We start from the raw sequence: 22,745 nt of genomic DNA, 5'->3' as shown, positions 1-22,745 counted from the left end.
GGGAGTGTTAGGGCACCCCTCCAGGTCACAATTAAGATAGTTTGCATCTGGTTTACATGCAGCCCAGGGCCCTGGAAGTGGAGGGGGTGTCCCCTGGGTCCCAAGGCAAGCTGCCCCTCACAGGCTCTTAGGGCCCAGGGGACAGGGGGTGGAGCCGGCTGCACAGCTCTGTGCTGGGGCAGGAAGCGAGAGTTGGTGGGGGGGAGGCCACAGCCGGTGGAGGCAAGGCGAGTGCAGGGCGTGTGGGGAGGGAGGGACGTGACAGCACTCCGAGCCCTGAGGCCCTGCTGGCCCCTGGGCGCAGGCCCAGCTCCGGGCCCTAGGAATGGACCTCGTGGACCCTGACATCTTTAATAGGGATCCCCGGGACCACTATGACCTGCTACAGCGGCTGGGTGGCGGCACCTATGGGGAAGTCTTCAAGGTGAGGAACCCCCTCCTTCTCCATCACCCTCAAACCGGTGACCTTTGGGGTGAGGCCCAAGAAGGGAAGGGGATGTGAGAGGGTCCCAGTCCTTGGCTTTGGTTCAGGGATGCTGAGGAGGAGCTCAGGCGAATGGAGCCCGCCTGACTGCCAACTTCCCCTTTACAAGGCTCGAGACAAGGTGACGGGGGACCTGGTGGCATTGAAGATGGTGAAGATGGAGCCTGGTGAGGAGAGGACCTCAGGAGCTTCTTCCCCACACGCCCACCTCCTGGGACACTGGGATCTCCCCCATACTCCCTCCCTGTAGCAGCCTTTTCTCTTCCGCCCCTCCTTGCAGACGATGATGTTTCCACACTTCAGAAGGAAATCCTCATCTTGAAAACTTGTCGGCACGCCAACATCGTTGCCTACCATGGGAGTTATCTCTGGTGATGAGCCTCAGACCTGCCCTGACACCCAGCCCAGCCCCTACCCGCGAGCTCCCATTCCTGACCAGGGTACCCCCTAACCTGACCGCTAATCCTGGACCCCCATTTTTAACTGGGGCACTTCTAACTTGATCCCCACCCCAAAGTCCCACTTTTTTGACCAGAGCACCCCCAAATCTAATCTCCAATAAATAACTCCCATTTCTGAGTAGGGGTCCACCAAACTGATCCCTTCACGGTAACCAAACCTGAAACCAAGTCCCCTAAAACTAATCTTTCATCATCTTGCCCTTCGGGTCCCCTAGTTTTACTTTCATTTCCTTTAATACGAACCCCTAAATTTCCTGACCCCCCAATTAATATCCCAGATGCCCCAATAATGTTCTCTGTCCCCCAGACCTGGTATCCTAGCTCCTGTGTCCCCTCCGAACTTCCACAACCTGTGAGGTCTCTACCCTGTCTCCTAGGTTAACATGGGACGACAGAGGATGCCATGGGTCAGAAGCCCAAAGACCTGGGTTCCATTCCAGTTGACCCTGAACATATATTTCCTCTCTGAGCCTCAACTTCCCCATCTATAAAATGGGATGATCTCACTGTAGTGGGCAATAGAGAGATGACAGCTCTTACATTAAAGTTCTTGTTGAACTAGAATAAGATGGACAGTGAGCCAGGAGGTATCCTACAATAATTTATTACTGCTGTTATTAGTATTGCTCTTGAACTGTTATAGGCTGCAGAAGCTCTGGATCTGCATGGAATTCTGTGGGGCTGGTTCTCTCCAGGACATCTACCAAGGTGAGAGGAAGAGCAAGGGGATCCAGGTAGCCCCAGCACCCCCCCCCCCCCCAGTTCGCCTGTCCTGTCTCTCTGCCTTTGTGTCTACTGGGACTGTCTTTACGGTCCATATTTCACACAGTAAGCCAGCCCATCCTCTGGGCCTGGCCTGGCCTGGATGATGCTGGGGATACTGTGGTGACCGAGTGGGCCCTGAGCCCTGTCCTCCAGGACCTGAGAGTCCAGCCCCAGTCTTTCTGCATGCAGCGATCCCCTCTACTTCCCCTGCCCCATCTTCCCCGTGTCTTCATTTTCTCACCAAGGTGTATTCATGCGTTTGAGTATTTCTGCATTTCTGGCTCATCATCAGTGCCCACATGTTCATTTAATAGTGAATGCATTTCTGATTCTCTTAGCCTGCTTTTCACTCTCTCGGAGCATTGGAGGGTGTGGGCGGGGTGGGCCTCTGATCACTTCGAGATTTCTGCTGCGCACCTCTATCTTCGACCATCTCCCGGTCTCCCTCCAGCCTCAGACCTCAAATGCCAGGAAGGAAGGACTTCATTAAGAAGTCCTCAGAGGGAGAAACTGAGGCCCACAGAGAGGAAGTGACTCACCCCGCCAGCCCGTCAGATCTGGTCTCTGACCCCTCTGTCTACTGTCTCTCTCTAGTGTATCCTCTTCACCCCTTTGTGTCTCTCTTTCTCACCGTGTCTGTTTTCCCACTTTTTGTTCTCTGACCATGTCTTTCTTTCTATGCCTCAATTTGGGTCTGTTCCTGATTCTCCTTCTCTCTCTCTCTCTCTCCCTGTCTCTCTCTGCCTTTCCTCATTTTACAAAGTGACATCACCCCCTGCTCAGAGCCCTCCCATACCTTCCAGTTCCCTCCAAAGCCAAGCCCAAATTTCTCATCACAGCCCACAAGTCTGACCCCCACTGGCACACCCCAAGTGGACACACCTCATCTCTGCTCCATCCACTTTACTGCTTTCCAGACCCACCAGGCACTCTTCTGCCTCCGGGCCTTTGCACTTGCTGCTCCCATCTTCACCCCCGTCACCTTCTCAGGGTTGATCACCCTGTGTGAAATGTCATACCCCTTCCCACACATATTTCCTGTTGTCTTTTCTTGCTTTATTTTTCTTCTTACTATTTATTAGCATCTCACGTCCTGTATATCTTACCTGTTTATCTTGTCTACTGTCCATCTCCCCCACCGGAATGTTCTCTCCATGAGGGCAGGGATCTCTGCCTCTTTTGTCCACAGCTGTATCCCCGGTGCCTGCCACGGTGGCTGGCACACAGTAGACACGCGGTAAATATCTGTTGAATGAATATCTCTCCCTCCGGCCTCTGGTTCCCTGCATCGCTGCCCCTCTCTCTGTTGCTGACCACACCTTTGCCTCCTCCCCCTACTTGTCCCATCCTGTTTCCCCCTCCCTATGTGGCACCCTCTCAGCTGGTGTGGGTGGCGGCCAGGGGCCTGGCCCGCACCCAACACAGCACCGGGGTGACCTTTGCAGTGACAGGCCCCCTGTCAGAGCTCCAGATCAGCTATGTCTGCCGGGAAGTGCTCCAGGTGAGGAGATGCTCTGTGGGCTTGGGTAGGGGCAGGGCCCTGCTCCAGCCCCCGGACACTTACAGCCCCCGTGTCCACCCTCCTCCCCAGGGACTGGCCTATCTGCACTCACAGAAGAAGATACACCGGGACATCAAGGTGGTCTAGGGGCAGAAAGGTGGCCTTGGTGGGTGGGGAGCCCAGGATATGGGAGTGGTGCTTGGAGGGCTCAGGGGGGTGTGGGACCAGGGAGTGGCGGCAGCATTGGACTTGGGGGGTATCTCTGACAGCCTCTAATCGCCCCCTCTTCCCCAGGGAGCCAACATCCTCATCAACGATGCTGGGGAGGTCAGACTGGGTGAGTGTGGCTGGTGGGGGTCTGGAGGGGGACTGACTGGGGACCCAAGGGGACAGGAGAGGTCACTATGTCTCTCCCTCTGCCTCTAGCTGACTTTGGTATCTCGGCCCAGATCGGGGCAACGCTGGCTCGACGCCTCTCTTTCATCGGGACACCCTACTGGTGAGGGGTGCCTGGCTGGCAGCTAATAGGGCTGGTACAGGGGGCAGCGGCTTTTCCCAGCCTGGATCTCTGGGAATCTCCGTCCTGGCTTTTTGCCCTGCCTCTACTTTGCTCTGTTGAATGTTCTGTGTTCTCTTGGGCTCCCTTTCGAGTTTTCCATTTACCTAGGGCTCTCTGTGCCCCCTCCACCTGGTCCTCTCAGTGTTTGTGTTGATTTTTATCCTGATCTCTCTGTCTTTCCATATCTGTCCGCGTTTGCCTCCCTCTCTCTCTCTGTCTCTGTCTCTCTGCCTTTACCTCGCTCCGTCTTTATGTCTGCCTCTCTCCATCTTTATGTTTCTCTCTGCATCTGTCTCTGTATGCCCCGGTCTCCTTCTCTCCCTCCTACCCCCCCAAAAAAGTCCCCCCTCCCCCTGCTGTGTCAGCCCTGGCTCTCTGAGGGTCTCTGCCCCCAGGATGGCTCCAGAAGTGGCGGCCGTGGCCCTGAAGGGGGGATACAATGAGCTGTGTGACATCTGGTCCCTGGGTGTCACAGCCATCGAATTAGCCGAGCTACAACCACCACTCTTTGACGTGCACCCTCTCAGGTAGGCAGATGTGGGCAGGTGCCCCTAGTCCCAGAGACCCCACTCAACTCTGACCCTGGACACCAGCCCCCAACCTGCTTCCCCACCACGAGATCCCCTACAGGAGACACCCTCTTGCTCTGAGCTCCATCCGAGACCCTCAGGCTCCCCTGAGCCCAGAAAGCCTTTTCTCCAGCCCTCCACACCAGGAGCCCCCAACACAGGGAGCAGCATCTTGAGGCTCCCTCCGAGACTGCAGGAGCTCTGTAATGCGATAAGCAGTATCCCCTAGAAGGGGCATCCCGTGCCTTGTAAATCCTAACCCTCGTTCTCATTCTATCCCCCACTTGGCTCTCTGTTGACCTTAGTGCTATTGGGGTTCCCTTGAGCCACGAGGTCTGACCTCCACTGGAAAGTCTGAACCCCATATTCTGTCCTACTCTTACAGAGTTCTCTTCCTCATGACCAAGAGTGGCTACCAGCCCCCAAGGCTAAAGGAAAAAGGCAAATGGTAGGAGAGGTTGATGGGAAGGAGGGAGAGGGAGGGTGGAGCCAGGGGTGATGGTCTGATGGGAGGGTCTCTGGTGCCCTCACCACAGAATTTGCCTTCTTCCTCCCAAGGTCGGCTGCCTTCCACAACTTTGTCAAAGTCACCCTCACTAAGAGCCCCAAGAAACGACCCAGCGCCACCAAGATGCTCAGTGTAAACCTCCCCTCCCAGGGAAGCCTTCCCAGACTCACCCCCGGAATCCCCCAGGGCCTCCCACAGCTGCCTAGAACGTTGATAATTTCATTCCACAGAACCCCCATGGCCCTCTCAAAGTCCCTAGTCCCTCCGAATTCCCCAGGGACCCCCAAGACTCTACAAATTGTATCCCAGACCTTTTTCCAAGATACGCTGAGTTCTTAAAACTCACAAATTCCCAAGGGCTTCAGGACCCATTCCTGGCTGTGCTTTGGAATTCCAGGGGAACTCCAGTCCCCTCTAAGACACCTTTGGAATTCTCCAACTACCCTATTTTTTTTGGCCACGATGCGCGGCATGCGGGATCTTATTTCCTCGACTAGCGATCGAGCCCGCGCCCCCTGTAGTGGAAGCGGGGACTCTTAACCACTGGACCGCCAGGGAAGTCCCCTACCCTAAATTCTTCTAATCCCTTCAGACTCCTCAGAATCCCCCAGGTCCCCAGAATTCCCTGCCTTCTTCCTCTGTTGGCAACTTCCCCACCAGATTCCCGTAGATGGGTTCTCCAGCCCCTCGTCCCAGCCCTCTCTCTCCAGCCCAGCCCTCTGTGTGCTGACACCCTCCTCCCCTCCCCCAGCATCAACTGGTGTCCCAGCCTGGGCTAAACAGAGGCCTGATCGTAGATCTTCTTGACAAACTGAGGAACCCAGGGAAGGGGGCCCCTGTTGGCGAGATTGAAGATGAGGAACCTGAGGTGAGGGACCCGCCCCCCCACTTGGCTCACGCTGTTCCCCTGCCTGGAGCACCCCCTTGCTGCCTCTCTTAGAAGGAACAAAGCCAGTGAGGATGGGGAGCTTGGCACAGGGCTGGACGCACAGAGGTTATGGGAGGGCCAAGGGCTCCAAGCTGGGCCCACAGGGGGGTGAGGGCTGCTAGAGGGCCTGGGCCTGATGCCGCCGCCGCTCTGCGCAGCTCCCCCCCGCCATCCCTCGGCGGATCAGATCCACCCATCGCTCCAGCTCTCTGGGGATCCCAGACGCGGATTGCTGTCGTGAGTAGAGAATCCTTACGTCTGGGGACACCTGACCCTATGAGCCAAGAGATGCCCCCTCATCAGATTGCCAGAGACCCCAGAGAACCCCATCACCATCTGACCCCACAGGAGACCCCAGAGAAAACCTCATTACCACCTGATCTACAAAATGACTCTAGAGACCCCTACCTCTCTGTCCTGCAAACAGACCCCCTGAGACTTCCCACAACCACCAGGACTCCCAGAGACCTCAGAAATCTTTGTCTGATCCTTGGTACCCAGGTGGAACCTCAAAACAAACACTCTGTAACCATTCTGAGCCCCCAGCTCCCTGATCTCAAACCCTGACTCCCAAATGAGACCCCTGTAAACCAAGATCCCTCCCCTATAGCGACAGCTCCAGTCCTAAGACCCTGCTCCCAGACCCCACCCCCAATTCTACTCTTTCTGTTCCCAAATCCACGTCCCCAGCTCACTGTGTGTTACCCCCAGGGCGGCACATGGAGTTCAGGAAGCTCAGAGGCATGGAGTCCAGATCCACAGCCAACACGGTGAGATGCCTGCCCTGCCGCCCAGCCGCCCTCTCTTCCCCTCCCCCTGAGCCACTGCTGACCCTTTACTATCCCGCAGGCTCGCTTACAGCCCCCTGGAGACTTCAAGAGCAGCAGTCCTAGGTTAGGGACCCTCAGGGTGGGAGGCAGGCTGGGCTACATGTGGGGACCACCCGAGGCTCATAACTGTCCCTTCTCAGGAGGCACCTGTCGGAGTCTGATGATGACTACGATGACGTGGACATGTAAGACAGCTCCACGGGCCCCCACCCAGCTCCCACCTTCCTACAACCCGCCTTCCTTTCACCCCGACCCCAGCCTCAGCCCCTGCTGTCCCTCTACCACTCAGCGCTGACCCCTGACCCCTGACTGGACCCTCAATGCCCCCACCTTCCTTCACCCCGGACCCCTGACCCTCAACCCCACCCCAACTCAACCCTGGGCCCCCTGCTACATCTCAGTCCCCAGCTCCCACCCCCAGACCCAACTGCAGTCCTAACCCTCAACCCCCGGCCCTCATCTTTCTTCATCTCACCCAGCCACAGGCTGAACCTTTCCCCCATGTCAGGTCCTCAGCCCCAGCAGTCGGCCCAGGCCCCCATCTCCCCCAGCCCCAGGCCTGTGTCAGCCTCAGGGCCCACCCATCCATCCCACACGTCTCGTCTTTCATGGGCTCACAGGCAGCACGCCCGGCACCCAGTGAGAACCTGACCCCCAGGAGCTCATATGATCTGTGTTCCTAGGCGGGCGTGAAGATGCAGAGACTTGATGCATTGTCAGCACTCGATATCCAGGAGTTGCTGTTACTGTTATCATCATGGTTATCAGTCCTTTAGCCCTCAGCCCCAGCCCAAACCGCGTCGCCCTCTGAGCCTCCTGAGCTCAGACCTCTGGCCCCAACCCTCCCCAGTGCTTGTTCCCCACACCCGCACCTGCTTACCCCATCTTTGTGTTCCAGCCCCACCCCTGCAGAAGACACACCTCCTCCGCTGCCCCCCAAGGTAAGGCCCTGGGTCAGAGCTGGGGGCCCGGGGGCCAGGAGGCCAGAGTCCATAGATGCTAGGATACTGAGCCCTCTAGGGCTGGAGTCTGGGATGCCAGGTCCTTTGAAGTCTGGGAAGACTGGGATGATGAGCATATTGGCATCTGGAAGTGGTAACCCTGACCCTAGGAGTGGGACTCAGAATATTTAGCCCGATGGACACTGGTCAGTAGCTGGTCCTTGGAAACGCCTGCTGCACCCAGCACTCACCCTTTAGTTGCTGGCATGTGTTGATGTTGGGCGTGGGTTAGAGGGGAAGGCTGGAGTGGTGGTCGGACATCGTGGGGAAGGTCAGAGCCATGACCTACTGTCAGTGCTGGTGGGTGGAGGCAGACTGAAGGGCGCCCTCTCTCTCAGATCATCTAATGTATCCCCCCACCCTCCTTCTCTCTCTCCAAAGCCCAAGTTCCGTTCTCCATCGGACGAGGGTCCTGGGGAAACTGGGAATGAGGGACAGCTGAGCCCGGGGGTGCTGGTCCGATGTGCCAGTGGGCCTCCCCCACGCACCCCCCATCCTGGGCCTCCCCCAGCCACGCGAAGCCCCCACCTAACTGCCCACTCAGGTGACAGGGCAGGCTGGGGTGGAAGGTGGGCAGAGGTGGGGTGGGGCGGGGGTAGGGGGGTTTGGGGGCTGATTTTCCCCACCCCATCTCAGAACCCTCACTCTGGAACCCAGCCCCCTGGGAGCCTGACCAGCCCCCACTGTTGCCCCCCAAGAAGGAAAAGATGAAGAGAAAGGTGAGGCCAGCTGTGCTGAGGACTCACACCTCTGGATGGGGCTGGGGATGCATGCTGGGAGTCGGGGGGTCGGGCTGGGAAGACTAATAATATAACAGGTGACATACGTTGAGCAGTTCCTCTGTGCCAGACACTGATCTCGTGTCTTTACAAGGTGTATACCTTCACGGAAAGAGGTAGATGTCGTAGAGATAGGTGTCATCCCCCATTTCAAACTGGGGAAACTGAGGCCCAGAGGGGGAAGTAGCTTTCCAAGGTATAAACCTTTGAGGAAGCAGAGGCGGGATTTGAACCTTGGCACTCTTGCTTCCAAATCTTAACCACCGCGCCTTCCTGTCCCCTCCTCCCTTTTGCTGGATCTGCTGCTGCCCCGCCCCCATGGCCCACCCAGGGATGTGCCCTTCTTGTAAAGTTATTCAATGGCTGCCCCCTCCGGATCCACAGCACGGCAGCCTGGACGCACCCCTCCACCAAGGGTGAGCATTCAGGAGGGTCATGGAGAATGTGGTGGGGACGGGGAGGGCCCTTAATGGAAGGCACAAAGGCAGGGACAGGGGAGGGGAGGGAGTGGCAGAGCTGAGGCAGGGGCAAAGCCAGGAGTTACAGGTGGAGTTGAGGGATCAAAGGTGGGTAGAGTGAAGATGGGTCTGAGAGTGAAGACTAGGAAAATTAGAGTTTGGAGGCTGGGAGTGTCAGATATGGGACTTCCCCGGTGGTCCAGTGGTTAAGACTCCACGCTTCCGCTGCAGGGGGCACGGGTTCGATCCCTGGTTGGGGAACTAAGGTCCCACATGCTGTGCGGTGTGGCCAAAATAAATAAGTAAATAAATAAATTTTTAAAAAGGAGTGTCAGATATAGCAGAAAGGTCAGAGTTTGGGGTACAAGATCCAGGACAGTTGGACCCCATTAACCTCGGTTGTAGGTTAATGGTAGAGAAACTGGGATCAGGATTTTGGGGCCAGGAGTTTTAGGGATTAGAAGGTAGCAGAAAGGGAGAGAGTTTGGGATCAAAGATGTGGAGACAAGGTCAGTGAGGGATAAATGTTAAGGAAACAGTATTAGAGTCTTTGGGGTCGCACTGGACAGAAAAAGCCATATGGAGGGCTGTCTGAATTTGAGGATCAGTGTTGAGATAGGATTAGCATTCAGGGACCAGAACTGGGGAGAAAGAGGGAAAGAATTTAGAGGGCTATTCGGGGAGTCACATCTAATGTTGGGGGCAGAATTGAGGGGACAGAGGTCCGGATTTGCGAGTCAGGGACGGAAGAACCACCAGAGCCGGTGGTGGTCAGAGGCTGGCGAGAGTGAGATCAGCTCAGGGGAACTGGTCAGGGTTTGAGTTCAGATTTGGGGAAACAGAGGCCGGAAGTGTCAGTTTGGAGGGAGAGCAGAGAATTGAGGGTCAGGGCTGGCGAGCAGAGTACCAGTGTTTGGGGCCATAGGGGGGTCTGGGAAGTCCCCCACAATGAGGCAGGTCCCAGCATCCTCATGTCTGTGCTCCCCAGACCAGCACCTGCTCCTGGGGGCCGAGGAAGGCATTTTCATCCTGAACCGAAATGATCAGGAGGCCACACTGGAGATGGTGAGGGGCAGCACCTAGGATGGGCCAAGGGTGGGGGCTGGAGTTGGGGTTGCTGGTGTCTTACAGGAGCCATCTCCCCTTCCTCTGCAGCTTTTTTCTAGCCGGACTACGTGGGTGTACTCTATCAACAATGTCCTCATGTCTCTCTCAGGTCTGGCTATGGCTGGGTGGGAGGGTGGGGAGTCAGAACTTAAGGAGTCAAGGGGCTGGGAGATAGCTGGGCATGGCTGAAAAAAAAAAATTAGGCTCCCCATTCACAGAGCCTACAGTTCAAATTCCAGCCACTTTTCCACTGTGGGACTTGGGGCAAGAGACTTCTCCCTGAGCCTCAGTTTCCCCATCTGTAAAATGGGGCTCACAGTAGTGCCCACCTCTCAAGTCAGTTTTGAGGTAATTTCCACAAGAAGTCAGTCTTTACATTTCTTTGATGTGCAGATGACAGTTAGTACTTGTTCCATGCTTTATTAAAATAGAGCGAGCAAGTTGTAGATTAAAATTATGTGTCATTGTTTTAGAAACACTTTGTATAAAAGAATTTCTAATTTATGGGGAGACCCCAAGCCAAAAGTTTGTGATGACAGACTTGCAGAATTTGTAGATATGTTTCTTCTTAAATTTTGTAATGTGTGTAACTTCATCTGACTGGTTAAGTGGCCATCATTTGTCATGTGGCTACAAGCACCCTGAGGGTAGGGAACATAATTATTTTACTCACCATTAATGGTTCACCAGAGCCAAGCACAGTGCCTGGCCTACAGTGGGCATTTAAAATATGTTGTGTGAAAAATGAGTAAATAAAGGTGCTTGAGACTTGAGGGCTTGGGCATTTTAAAGGGATGGGGCCAAGTGATGGGATAGGGAAAAGGTGGGAGTGTGCAGTGTCCTATAACTGCCTGCTTCCCCTACATACACACACACTGCAGGAAAGACCCCCCACCTGTATTCTCATAGCATCTTGGGCCTACTGGAACGGAAAGAGGCCAGAGCAGGAAGCCCCATCGCTCACATTAGCCCCCACCGGCTACTGGCAAGGTACCAGCCCGCAGTGGCACCTCTGACCCCTCTAATGCCTCATTTCTGCCGTCCCTCCCCCCATTCACGCCTCCCTTCTTCTGCAGGAAGAACATGGTCTCCACTAAGATCCAGGACACCAAAGGCTGCCGGGCGTGCTGTGTGGGTGAGAGAAAACCCCATGGGTGTGCAGAGAGGGGGCGGGGCCAGGGGCGGGACTTGGACTCCCTCTCGACCCGAGAGGGTTGCAGAGTTAAGGCAGGGTGAACAGAGCCCGGGGAAAGATGTGTGGCCTTTGGGGGGCGGAGCAGGGGAGAGAGGATATACCCTAACCTATCCTTACCTCCACAGCAGAGGGCGCGAGTTCCGGGGGCCCGTTCCTGTGTGGGGCATTGGAGACATCCGTGGTCCTGCTTCAGTGGTACCAGCCCATGAACAAGTTCCTGCTGGTCCGGGTAGGGAGCCTGCAGACGCTGGGGACTTTGTCAGATTGGGTGGCCAGGGCCATCCACTCTACGCTTCTGTTGAGAGCTCCACGAACCCGGCCTTCCACCAGAGGCCCCGCCCCAATCTCCCAAGGCCCCGCCCACCTGGAGGCTCCTCACTGATCTTTCAGCTCCGCTCCTCACCCCTGGCCTAATTATTCTTCAGGCCCTATGCCCCTCCCCCCACCTCTAAGGAGTCCCCATTCAGGTTCTTTGGGTCTCTAAGGAAACTTTGCTGCCTTTGGGGCCACAGCCCCCGGGGGCCCTGCCTCTCTGTCGCCAAGGCGGCACGCCCCCAAACGGAAGCCGTGCCCACTCTGAGGGCACATCCGTCAATTTCTAAGCCCTCTGAGGCCTCACGCCCTGAAGTTTCTTGGCAAGCGAATACTTAGGAAATACTTCGAAAGCCCCACGCCCACTGTCCTCCAAGACCCCGCCCCCTATCAGGCCCCGCCCCAATCCTCCTCTGAGCCCGCCCCTCCCTGCGCGTTCCGCAGCAGGTGCTGTTCCCGCTACCTACGCCTCTGCCGGTGTTTGCACTGCTGACCGGGCCAGGCTCTGAGCTGCCCGCCGTGTGCATCGGCGTGAGCCCCGGGCGGCCGGCGAAGTCGGTGCTCTTCCACACCGTGCGCTTCGGCGCGCTCTCCTGCTGGCTGGGCGAGATGAGCACAGGTGCAGGCTCTGGGAGGGGTGGGGCTTATCAGTTTGGGAGGGTTGGGTCTGGGTGGCTGGGCGGTGCTTAGCCTGAGGCGTAATTGAGAAAGGGGTTGAAACGAGAGGGGACGGTAGAACGTTGGGTATATATAATTGGTGAGATTGACGATAGGGGACTGGGGAACTCTATGATGGGCGAGGTTTAGCCCGTTTGCTTGGGAATGGAGAGGGTGCCTAGCTCGCTTGCTTGGGAAAGGCGGAGTGAGGTGGAATTGGTCCTTGAACCCCCGCCTCTCAAGCAGAGCACAAGGGACCAGTACAGGTGACTCAGGTCGAGGAAGACAAGGTGATGGTGTTGATGGACGGTAAGAACCTTCCTCTCTCCCTTTCCCCCACTATTCCTAGATCTCCGAACCCCAGAACCTGTGCCTCTCTCAGAAACGCTGAGCCCCTCCAGTCCTTGTCCGTCCTGCTTTGCTTCTCACGCTGAATTTATTGTCTGGTCCCTCCGTAACCTTCTAAGTCCCGCTTACTGCCCTTAAAGACCCCGCTCTACCTCCTTCTAGGGTCTCTGAAGCTGGTGACCCCAGAGGGGGCCCCAGTCAGGGGGCTTCGAACTCCAGAGATCCCCATGACTGAAGCAGTGGAGGCCGTGGGTATGTGCTGGGATGATAGGGTCCGGGGTCCAGGTTGGAGGCTTAAGTGAAAGCCAAGGGTAACAGGCACTGCTTTCCTCCCAGCTATGGTCGGGGGACGGCTCCAGGCCTTCTGGAAGCATGGAGTGCAGGTGTGGGCTCTAGGCTCGGACCAGGTAAGCTCCTCCATCCCAGTACCCGCAACCCAGCGCCTCCCATGTCAGTCATCTCATTCATCAGATGGACTGGGAGAACCGAGTCAGGGTGTGAAGTCCTGGAGGAGAAGCTTCCTCTAGGCTCAGTTCAGACAGGTCCCCTTCTCTACCCCAGTGTCTCTTAGGTCCAGACCTCATCCAGGGTCGCTGTGTGACCTTGTGTAAGGGACTTTGCTTCTCTCTGAGCCTCAGGCTCCCAACTATAAAATGGGGTCACTGTAGAGATATGTGGGTTAAGAGCATGGCCCAGACTGCCTGGTTTGGAATCCAGCTGAATGACCTTAGGCAAATGACTTAATCTTCCTGTGCCTCACTTTTCTCATCCGGAAAATGGAGTGGAAAATGGAGTGGAAAATGGTGCTTAGCTCACAGAACACCATGTGTCAGGCTCTGCCCTTACAGTTTTGTATTTTACTTAATCTTCGTGATTGCCTATCAGGTAGGTACTATGATTTCAAAGGTTAGTACTCTGAGGTGCAGAGAGGTTAAGTAACTCGCCTGAGGTCACACAGCTGATGAGCGGTGTTAGCAAGAATGATTATTTCTGGACCTGAGGAGTTCAGAGACCTCGTCCCCTGCTCTCTTTAAAGGAGAGGCACTGACACAGCACCTTTTCCCCCAGCTGCTGCAGGAGCTGAGAGACCCCACCCTCACCTTCCGTCTGCTTGGCTCCCCCAGGTATGAACTCGGGAAGGGGGGGCTTCTGATGTGGAGAGGGCATCCAGAGGTATCCCCAGCCACCTGTATCTGTGGCCTGGACATCCTCTCACCTGGTCTCCCTGCTTCCATCTCTGCCCCCTATAGTCCATTCCCCACACAGCAGCCAACGTGGAATTTTCATTTTTTAATTTTTATCCTAACTTTTTTTTTTTTTTTTTTTTTTTTTTTTTTTTTTTTTTTTTTTTTTTGCTGTACGTGGGCCTCTCACTGTTGTGGCCTCTCCCATTGCGGAGCACAGGCTCCGGATGCCAGGCTCAACGGCCATGGCTCACGGGCCCAACCGCTCCGCGGCATGTGGGATCTTCCCAGACCGGGGCATGAACCCGTGTCCCCTGCATCGGCAGGCGGACTCTCAACCACTGCGCCACCAGGGAAGCCCTATCCTAACTTTTTATTTTGACATAATTTTAGACTCTCAGAGAAGTTGCAAAAATAAATTTAAAAATTGTGTATCCCCTTCACCCAGATTCCCCATATATTATTTTTTAACCACATTTGCTTTATTCTTCCCTTTCATAGATGTATAATTTTTTTCTATTTGCATGTGAATTGCAGACATGATGCCAATTTACCCCTAAATACTTCAGTGTATGGTTCCTAAATGAAGGCCAGGACGTACTCTTACAAACCACAATACAGCTGTCAAAATCAAGAAAATAACACTGAAACATCACTACCTTCTAATTCACATGCTCGTTCAAGTCTCACCAGTTGTTCCAATGATGCTCTTGCTCTTTATAACCAAAAAATAATACTTTTTTTCTCGTCCAGGATATAATCCAGGATGATGGGCTGCATTTTGGAGTAATGTTTCTTTAGTCTTGAGCCTAGGACAATTCTTCAGACTTTCCTGGCTTTTCATGACCTTGACACTTTGAAAGAGTACAGGAAATTTGTTTTACAGAATGTCCCTCAATTGGGTTTGAGGTTTCCAGGTTAAGCGTTTGGGGCAGAAATACCACAGAAATGATGGTGTGTCCTTTCACTGCATCAAAGCAGGAAGCACATGTTTTGTCCCATTACTGGTGATGTTATCTTTTTTTAATTTATTTTTGGCTGTGTTGGGTCTTCGTTGCTGCGCGCGGGCTTTCTCTAGTTGCGGTGAGCGGGGGCTACTCTTTGTTGCAGTGCGTGGGCTTCTCATTGCAGTGGCTTCTCTTGTTGTGGAGCACGGGCTCTAGGCGCGCAGGCTTCAGTAGTTGTGGTGCATGGACTCAGTAGTGTGGCTCACGGCCTCTAGAGCGCAGGCTTAGTTGTGGCGCATGGGCTTAGTTGCTCCATGGCATGTGGGATCTTCCCGAACCAGGGCTTGAACCTGTGTCCTCTACATTGGCAGGAGGATTCTTAACCACTGTGCCACCAGGGAAGCCCAGAGAGGTCTTTTAAAAACCAGATCTGAGGGCTTCCCTGGTGGCGCAGTGGTTGAGAGTTCGCCTGCCGATGCAGGGGACGCGGGTTCATGCCCCGGTCTGGGAGGATCCCACATGCCGCGGAGCGGCTAGGCCCGTGAGCCATGGCCGCTGAGCCTGCGTGTCCGGAGCCTGTGCTCCGCAACAGGAGAGGCCACAACAGTGAAAGGCCCGCGTACCACAAAAAAACAAAAACAAAACAAACAAAAAAAAACCGATCTGATTGTGTCACTCTCCACCTGTTTTAAGTCCTTCCCGTGACCTCAAAATAAATACCCAATCCTGGTCACAGCCCACAAACCATGACTTCTGCAGTCAAACCCCAGGCTCTGTTCCACCTCAAGGCCTTTGCACAGGCTATTCTCTCTGCCCAGAACACTCTTCCCTGCCTTTTCACCAAGTTCCCTCCTGAGCCTCTTTCAGGCTCCACTGGCTATTCTTTGGGGGCATCTTGGCTGACCCCTTGGACTAGGTTTCCCTGTTATGTGCCTCATGCTTCTTTGCACTCATCTGATTCACTGATTCATGTTGGTCTCCTGCTCTTGATTGAGCTCCCCGAGGGCAGGGGCCATGTGTGCTCATTCACTGCTATAGCCCAGCATTGTGCTGGCAGACTCTATAAACTCCTCTGCAGATGAAGGAATGAACAAATGAATGAATGAACTAACTTCTCTTTTCCTTCCCCAGGCCTGTGGTGGTGGAGACACGCCCAGCAGATGATCCTACTGCCCCCAGTAACCTCTACATCCAGGAATGAGTCCCTGACGGGGTGTTAGGAACCAGTCCCCAGACCTCCCTCCCCAGCGGACACACATTACTGATCTCGACATGCCCCTGTCTCCGAATAAACATGACTTCAGTCTCTGCTGCCGTCTTGGTTTCCTTGGGTTGGCGGGGGAGAGGAGGGCAGAATTCCTGTATGCCCACCTACCCCCCAAATGTCAACAATCCAGCACAATGATGTCAGGGGTGTAGCACAGACTTTATTTTGCCAGTACGTGGTCACCCTCCCCCAGCCGCCTTGCAGGGAGGGATTTGGGGGCAAAGCGGCTTGCTGTGAGAATAAGGACCTTCGAGGTGGAGGTGAAGGGCCAGCTGGGGGTGTCTCAGCTAAGCTGGTCCTCATACTGCTTGCGGAAACAATCGCCAGCTGGGAAGAAATCCCAACATCTCTCTTGGTACATTTTCCAGACGTAAGACTCCTAGGGGTGGGGGATGGGGAAGGGTTGGTTGGTCACATCTTCAAATGCTTCATATTGATATGAGCTTTTTACTGTCACCTGCTGATTGACCTTATATTAAAATTCACCATGTCTCTGCCCATTGTCCCATTAACACACCCTTACCTGACCCGTGTGTTCGGTCTCGTCCTTGTTTATCAGATACATCAGGAAAAACCTGGGGATGGGAGGCAGCGGTAGACAGGTCGCAATCACCCTTGCTTGCTCCTGATTGGCTGGCTGGGAATCCACCCACATGGACACCATAACCCCTCCCCTAACTGGCCAGGATCTCGGCCTGGCTGTCGGCAGCCACGCCCCCACCCTCCTGATTGGCCAGTGGGCCCACACTCACATGTAATTGGCCAGGTTGTGCTCCTCTAGTGTGTGAGTCTCGAACCCATGCGGTGTTGAATCAAAGTAATCGCTGCCGATACCACAGATGAAGCACTTGGTCTGTGCATGGCAGGAGACAACAGAGTCAAGGCCCATTCAACCCCCCAGGGTCCCATGATCCCTCTGGGTCGCCCCCCAGATATGACCTACCTCCATATCTTCCTTCACTTGCTCTTGTTGGTCTCGGAGCTCACCAAAAGCGTCAATGATCAGACCTGGGGTGGCAGGGTGCAAGTCAGTGCCCAACCTCTGACCCAGGTCAGACTCCCTCCTCTTCTGGCTACCTACCTCTGAGTCCTGCCTCCCATCCTCATCCCCCTAATCACACCCTGCTTCCTAAAAATAATAATACCTAGCATTTATTGAGCACTTATGAGCCAGACATTTACCACCTATGAATTGATTGAATTCTCACAACAACCCGATGAGGCTAATATAATTTAAAAACCCCATTTTACAGATGGAGAAACTGAGGCTCAGAGTGGTGACTTGCCCAAATCTCACGGTAGGGAGAGGCAGAGCCAGGATATGAATCCAGGCTGATGTGATCCTGGGCCTGCACTCTTAAATGAGCTAGTCTGCCTCTGGGCACAGAGCCCCCACTCCCACAACCCCGACGAGCACTGACCCTGGATGATGGCCAACAGGATGACGATGACAAAGAAGAAGAAGGTGATGTCGAAGACCACCCGGTACAGCTCGTATTCATCGCCTGCTGGGTCCTCAATCTCGTCCCCAATGCCCCCACCAGCTCGGACACCCACATACATGTGAAACAGGTAACACTGCGGGGGCAGGGTGAGAAGCGCATTAGTCATGCATTCAATCATTCGACATTCACCGAGTACCTACAGGGCCCTGGGCTAGCTGCAGCAGGGCACACATGGCAGTGACTGAGACAGCCCTGAACCTTCCTCTCACAGGGCTCACAAACTTGGCATCAGAGAGTGACAGCCCAGAAATGATCAGGGTTGTGATAGGGAGGGCTCAGGGCCAGGACAGGGAAAGCACAGTGTAATCAAGGGTGAGATGGGGGAAGCACAGGAAGCGTTGAAGCTTTGAAAGCCTGACCCAGCCTGCGGTGATTGGGCAAGGCTTCCTAGAAGAGGGGACATGTGTGCGCTGGAACGTGAAGAAAATGTTAGGTGGGAGAGAGAGTTCCAGGCAGAGAAAACCACATGTGCTTCATCACCATTTGGGGAGGAAAGAATGCATCTTGCTCTTGTGAGGAACTGAAAGAGGTTCAGTGAAGCTGGAAAATAGAGTTCCTGTGGGCAAGAGCAGGGAGATAAATAAGGTCCAGCCAATGGTCATGGAGGGCTTCCTGTAGGAGGCAGCATTTAAGTTGAAGGTGAAGCATCAAGTGAAGGGGTGTGTGTACAAAGGGCCGGGGAAGGGAGGAAGAGAGAATGTCAGATGCAAAGGGCTTGGGTTGGGAGGAAACACATGATCTTAGGGGAACTGAAGGAGGACCAGGCAGCCAGAGAGCAAAAAGCAAGAAGGACTCTGGTTAGTCTCAGGCCAGGCTGGTTTTTCCCTGGCTTTGTAAGCCATGGTGAAGGCATTGGGAAACCACAAGAAGGTTCTGAGCAGAGGGAGGGACGTGGTCTGCCTGGCACTTGGGAAAGACTTTACACTGTTCTTTTTGTGTCCCTGGGAAGTGAGAGAACCCAGTTCTCTTCGGTAAGAGCTAAGACCAGTGACTGACGGGAACAAGGCTGAGTGGCAAGACCAGGTCTGGTGGGGCCTCAGATGTCAGGCTGAGTGGATCCTGCAAGCACAGTGCCAGATTACAGGCCATCTCTGAGATAAAGCCCTGGGATGATTCCTTCCACTGTGGCCCATGCCTATAGTAGGTTAAACTTAATTTGGGGGGAATTCCCTAGCGGTCCAGTGGTTAGGACTCTGCGCTTTCACTGCCGAGGGTCTAGGTTCGATCCCTGGTCGAAGAACTAAGATCTCACAAGCCGCACAGTGCGGCCAAACACATTTTTTTAACTAACTAAATGAAAATTCACAAGTGGAGGAAATGCTAAGGTTCAGTTGGAGTACAATAAAAATAAAGATGGAGTCTAGTGGAATTCCCTGGCAGTCCAGTGGTTAGGACTCTGCACTCTCACTGCCAAGGGCCCAGGTTCAATCCCTGGTCAGGGAACTAAGATCCTACAAGCCGTGCAGTAAGGCCAAAAAAAAAAAAAAAAGATGGAGTTTAGAAAAAAAAAACAAACTCAGTTTGGGTTATGACCACCACTACTAGAATAGAAGAGAAAATAAAAACACGGATAGCATGCTTTGGGTGACACTTTTCCTTATAATGATGATAGTAGCTCACATCTATGGAATCCTTAATACCTGCCAGGCACTATTCTAAGACTTTTAAATCTTAGATGGTCAGGGAGCATCACTGAGTCCTAAAAGCAACCCGAGGATGTAGGCACTGTTATTATACACCCATTTCACAGGTGAGGACACCAGAGCATGGGGAGGTTGAGCAGCCAACCCCAAATCACATGGCTTGTAAGTCAGGCACTGTGCCTGAGCACCTTTCCAATAGGATAGCTTGAAAAACTCAAATACTATTACAACCGTGGCTACCATTTATTGAGCATTGTTCAAAGTACCTCACAAGTGTCAGCTCAATGAACCCTCACAATAAGTCTACAGGTAGGTTCTATTACTAACCCCCTTTACAGATGGGAAAACTAAGGGTCAGGGATGGTCAGTAACTTGTTCCAAGAGCGTTGGGGGGAGGGGCTTACCGTCATCATGTCGTCACACTTCATATCAGGCTCATCCTCATCCTCACTCTTGTTGTAGAACTTGCGGAAGAAGTTGAAGGCCACCACGGTGTACAGGTAGACCACCACCGCCAGGAGGCCCACGGTCATCAACAACTGGGGACGGGCAATGGGCCGGTCAGCTCCACTCTGGGCTTGCCCGTCCCCCATGCCCAGCCTTCTCTGTCCTTTTTTTTTTTTTTTAATATTTATTTATTTATTTGGCTGTGCTGGGTCTTAGTTGCAGCACGTGGGCTCTATAGTTGAGGCATGTGTGATCCTTAGTTGCAGCATGTGGGATCTAGTTCCCTGACCAGGGATCAAACTCAGGCCCCCCGCACTGGGAGCGCAGAGTCTTAACCGCTGGACCAGCAGGGAAGTCCCCAGTTCGGCCCAGGTGGCCTTCCCCCTGGGGTCTCACCACCCACACCCACCCTGGCTCAGCCCGCCCAGCCTTGCCCCTCTTCCAAGCTCGTCCCTCCAGGCTCACCCCCCTCAGACAGGTCCCCTCCACACCTGTTTCCCATTGTGGGTGACAGAGGAGAGGATGGTGCGCAACGTCTTGACCCCCATGGCAATGTCCAGGAGGTGGGCGGCAAAGAAGAAGTTGTTGTAGTGACCCAGGAGGGACATCACCATGTACCAGCCCAGATACAGGAAAGACTGTGGGCACACAGAGCCAGGGTCAGTGTGCATTCATGAGGGTCAAGGAGTACTCTGGGCACCAGGGAACAGCTGAGAGTGCTGGGCGTGCTCTGGGGGTCAGGGGGCCACCTCTGGCTGGGGATTATGTGAAGGACCAGAACGCTCTAAAACAATGGAGCACTCTGGGTGGGAAGCCATTCTGCAGGGAGTTGGGGAACCCTCCGCAGAAGGACACAGTCTGGGAATTCAAGGGTGTTCTGGGTGGTAAGGAGCGGGTCAGAGGTGCACAGGGGTCAGGAGTCAGCCCCTGGCCAGGGACTCCTGGGGGTGGAGCACCCAACGCCCTCGGGCCCTTCTCCTGCAGGCCCCTCCCCCCCTACAGGGCCCCCCTCACATTGTCTGTGAAGATGACCCCAAACTTCCAGATCTGGTACTTGATATCGATGGACATGAGCCTGTAGGGTGGAGGGAAGAGGGATGGCCAGATGCTGGAGGGTCAGACCCTGGCCACATGACCTGCCTGTCCCAGGCCTGCGCAGGGTCACCGCTGGCTCACCAGGTGAGCAGCCCCGGTGGTGGTTCAGGCTTGCGATCATTGTGGGCTGTGATCTCCAGCGTGGCCAGATCCATGCCCAGGAGCTCGGCGATCCGCTCTCTCCCGAAGATGTCCCCGTGCTTGTCCAAGACCTACGCAGGGGAGCATAGGGCGGTGCAGACACAACTAGAGTGGGGAAGGTCATAGCCTGCATGGTTGGGGGTGTCTGGGGACACTCTGAACTTTGTGTGAGAGATTGGGGGTGCATTTTTCTGGGGAGAAGGGCCAGAGCTTTCTTCAGATCCTCAGGGGGAAGGTCCCAAAGTGATAAAGGTCCAGTTTACTCAGTAGCCAAATTAATTGGGATAATTTATTATTATTAGGCAGGTAGGCAAGGAATCCTATATAACTGGTGTCCCCACCCCGTCATCTATGAATTCATCTCCTCCCACTCACCCCCTCACTCACTCTGCTCCAGCCACACTGGCCTCCTCACAGCTCCTCAAATATACCAGGCACATTCCTCTCCCAGGACCTTTGCACTGGCCGTTCCCCCTGCCCAGGACACCCTTCCCCCAGATTCCCACCTGCCTCACTCCCTCACCTCCTGATCACCCTGCACGAAAGAGAAACCTGTCTGGGCCAACACCCACGCACTCCCCACCCCTCTGCGGGGCTTTTTCCTTCTACAGCACTTATCACCACCTGAATGCTATAAATGTGTTCCTCCTCTGTCTTTCCAACTTGAGGGTCCACATGTGTTTACTCCTTGGATTCCAGGTCCCTAAAACAGGTCCTGGCACACAGTAGGTTCTCAATAAATGTTTGTTGAGTGACAGAATGATTGTAACTGAATGTTTCCTATGTGCCAGATACTGCTTGTGTAGTGGGTCATACAACCTTCACAACAACCTGGTGGGGTCGGCCCTCATTACTTCACTTTGAATATGAGGGAACCTGAGGCACAGAAAGGGTGACCCCACTAGGAATAGAAAAGCAGACAATCTAGCACCAGAGTCTGTGGGCTGAAAATAGGATGCCTCACTTCCTCCCTCAAAACGAATAATTCACTGAGTATTTACTCTGCGCCAGGCACTGTGCTGTGCCTGTTACACGTATCGTCTCATTACAGGGCAGGAGGGGTGACTGTCATGCTCACTTCCAGACTGGCAACCTGAGGTGCTCCTCAGACAGTCAAAGCCTCTTGCCCAAGGTCACACATGAAGCAAGTGCCTGACGGGGTTTGGATGGCCTGGTGACAGCAAGGAACCCAGCCCGGGAGGCCCTTCCACCTCCCCATCCACATCCCCTCACCTTCCGCTTGACAAATTTGTCCCAGTAGTTGCTGGGGAAAGACCTGCCAAGAGAAAGAAGCCACAAGACATCAGGGTAGGAGGGAATAGAAGCCACCAGCCAGGCCGGGGCGGGGGGCTGGAATTCCAATGCTTTTCTCACGGGAGACAGGGGGCTCACATCTCACTCAGGATCAGGCTCTAAAGATCCCAGGCCAGGTGATTTTTGCCCAAGGTCAACTCTTACCCCGCCCTCCCCCGCTGCTGTTGTTGGTGGAGCCCAGGTGAGGCAGGCGGCTCGCATGCGGAGCTGGGATGTGCAGAGACCCCAGAACTGCACTCAGGTGGGGAGGAGTCGGGACCGGCAGCCTGGTCCTGCTCCGGCTCCGGGGTGCTTTCTCACACAGTTTCATTTTATTTGATGATTCTGGCCCTTTATTTACCAGTTTTCTAATTGATGAGTTGATGTCCCAACATCCTGCAAAGGTGGGCTGATGAGTTTTGCTGGGGGGGTGCGGGGGTGAAGTGGAGATTTATTATGAATCCATGGATTTAGGCCTATTTGATGTGTGTTTCAATTTGTGGCACTTACTATCCTTATCAATGCTCAAACTGTCCTTGATTTGTCCACGGGGAGCCCCTTCTAAGCTGGCAGCAGGGTCCTTTCAGCATGTCACCATTTTTCAGTAAGCACACCCTTGCTTTCTGACATAACAAGATAATCCAGGCTCATCTTACACTTCCCCGACCCAGCCCTGAAAAATCTGCCACTTCTCCAAGGAGTTTGGTTCCTTGTCACGGGAAATGGTATTTAGAAGTCAAGGTCTTGGGCAGACACCATTT

General features: G+C 54.3%; 2 protein-coding genes across 4 annotated transcripts in view; one reads left to right on the top strand and one right to left on the bottom strand.

Moving 5' to 3' along the window:
- Nucleotides 1-325: 325 nt before the first annotated feature.
- MAP4K1 (mitogen-activated protein kinase kinase kinase kinase 1) lies at nucleotides 326-15,814 on the top strand (the record flags this gene model as incomplete). The annotated part of the gene is made up of 31 exons (XM_079723598.1): nucleotides 326-424; nucleotides 594-651; nucleotides 765-855; nucleotides 1,589-1,653; nucleotides 3,156-3,211; nucleotides 3,302-3,349; nucleotides 3,506-3,548; nucleotides 3,638-3,710; nucleotides 4,166-4,297; nucleotides 4,725-4,787; nucleotides 4,898-4,979; nucleotides 5,599-5,715; nucleotides 5,934-6,012; nucleotides 6,487-6,545; nucleotides 6,625-6,668; nucleotides 6,746-6,790; nucleotides 7,504-7,546; nucleotides 7,988-8,150; nucleotides 8,243-8,325; nucleotides 8,717-8,801; nucleotides 9,832-9,908; nucleotides 9,999-10,059; nucleotides 10,832-10,940; nucleotides 11,027-11,085; nucleotides 11,271-11,374; nucleotides 11,902-12,076; nucleotides 12,361-12,423; nucleotides 12,625-12,714; nucleotides 12,799-12,869; nucleotides 13,531-13,586; nucleotides 15,725-15,814. The coding sequence occupies 31 exons, from the start codon at nucleotides 326-328 to the stop codon at nucleotides 15,792-15,794; spliced, it is 2,463 nt and encodes an 820-aa protein (XP_079579724.1). The 3' UTR covers nucleotides 15,795-15,814.
- A 321-nt stretch (nucleotides 15,815-16,135) lies between these two features.
- Nucleotides 16,136-22,745, bottom strand: part of RYR1 (ryanodine receptor 1) — a gene marked incomplete at its 5' end in the record, with an annotated part of 117,246 nt that continues 110,636 nt past the window's right edge. For all 3 annotated transcript variants that reach the window (XM_079723525.1, XM_079723527.1, XM_079723526.1), the window contains 10 exons: nucleotides 16,136-16,239; nucleotides 16,384-16,435; nucleotides 16,613-16,713; nucleotides 16,804-16,868; nucleotides 17,282-17,438; nucleotides 19,413-19,547; nucleotides 19,947-20,093; nucleotides 20,470-20,530; nucleotides 20,632-20,762; nucleotides 21,925-21,967. In XM_079723525.1, the coding sequence (XP_079579651.1) occupies nucleotides 16,144-16,239; nucleotides 16,384-16,435; nucleotides 16,613-16,713; nucleotides 16,804-16,868; nucleotides 17,282-17,438; nucleotides 19,413-19,547; nucleotides 19,947-20,093; nucleotides 20,470-20,530; nucleotides 20,632-20,762; nucleotides 21,925-21,967 (988 nt within the window). In that variant the 3' untranslated portion in view covers nucleotides 16,136-16,143. The remainder of the gene's footprint in view (nucleotides 16,240-16,383; nucleotides 16,436-16,612; nucleotides 16,714-16,803; nucleotides 16,869-17,281; nucleotides 17,439-19,412; nucleotides 19,548-19,946; nucleotides 20,094-20,469; nucleotides 20,531-20,631; nucleotides 20,763-21,924; nucleotides 21,968-22,745) is intronic.

The sequence above is a fragment of the Hyperoodon ampullatus genome, assembly GCF_949752795.1.
Source record: "Hyperoodon ampullatus genome assembly, chromosome: 18".
In the NCBI taxonomy this organism is placed as follows: domain Eukaryota; kingdom Metazoa; phylum Chordata; class Mammalia; order Artiodactyla; family Ziphiidae; genus Hyperoodon; species Hyperoodon ampullatus.
The sequence above is the reverse complement of the archived record's forward strand: the minus strand, read 5'-3'. Positions and strand labels throughout refer to the sequence as shown.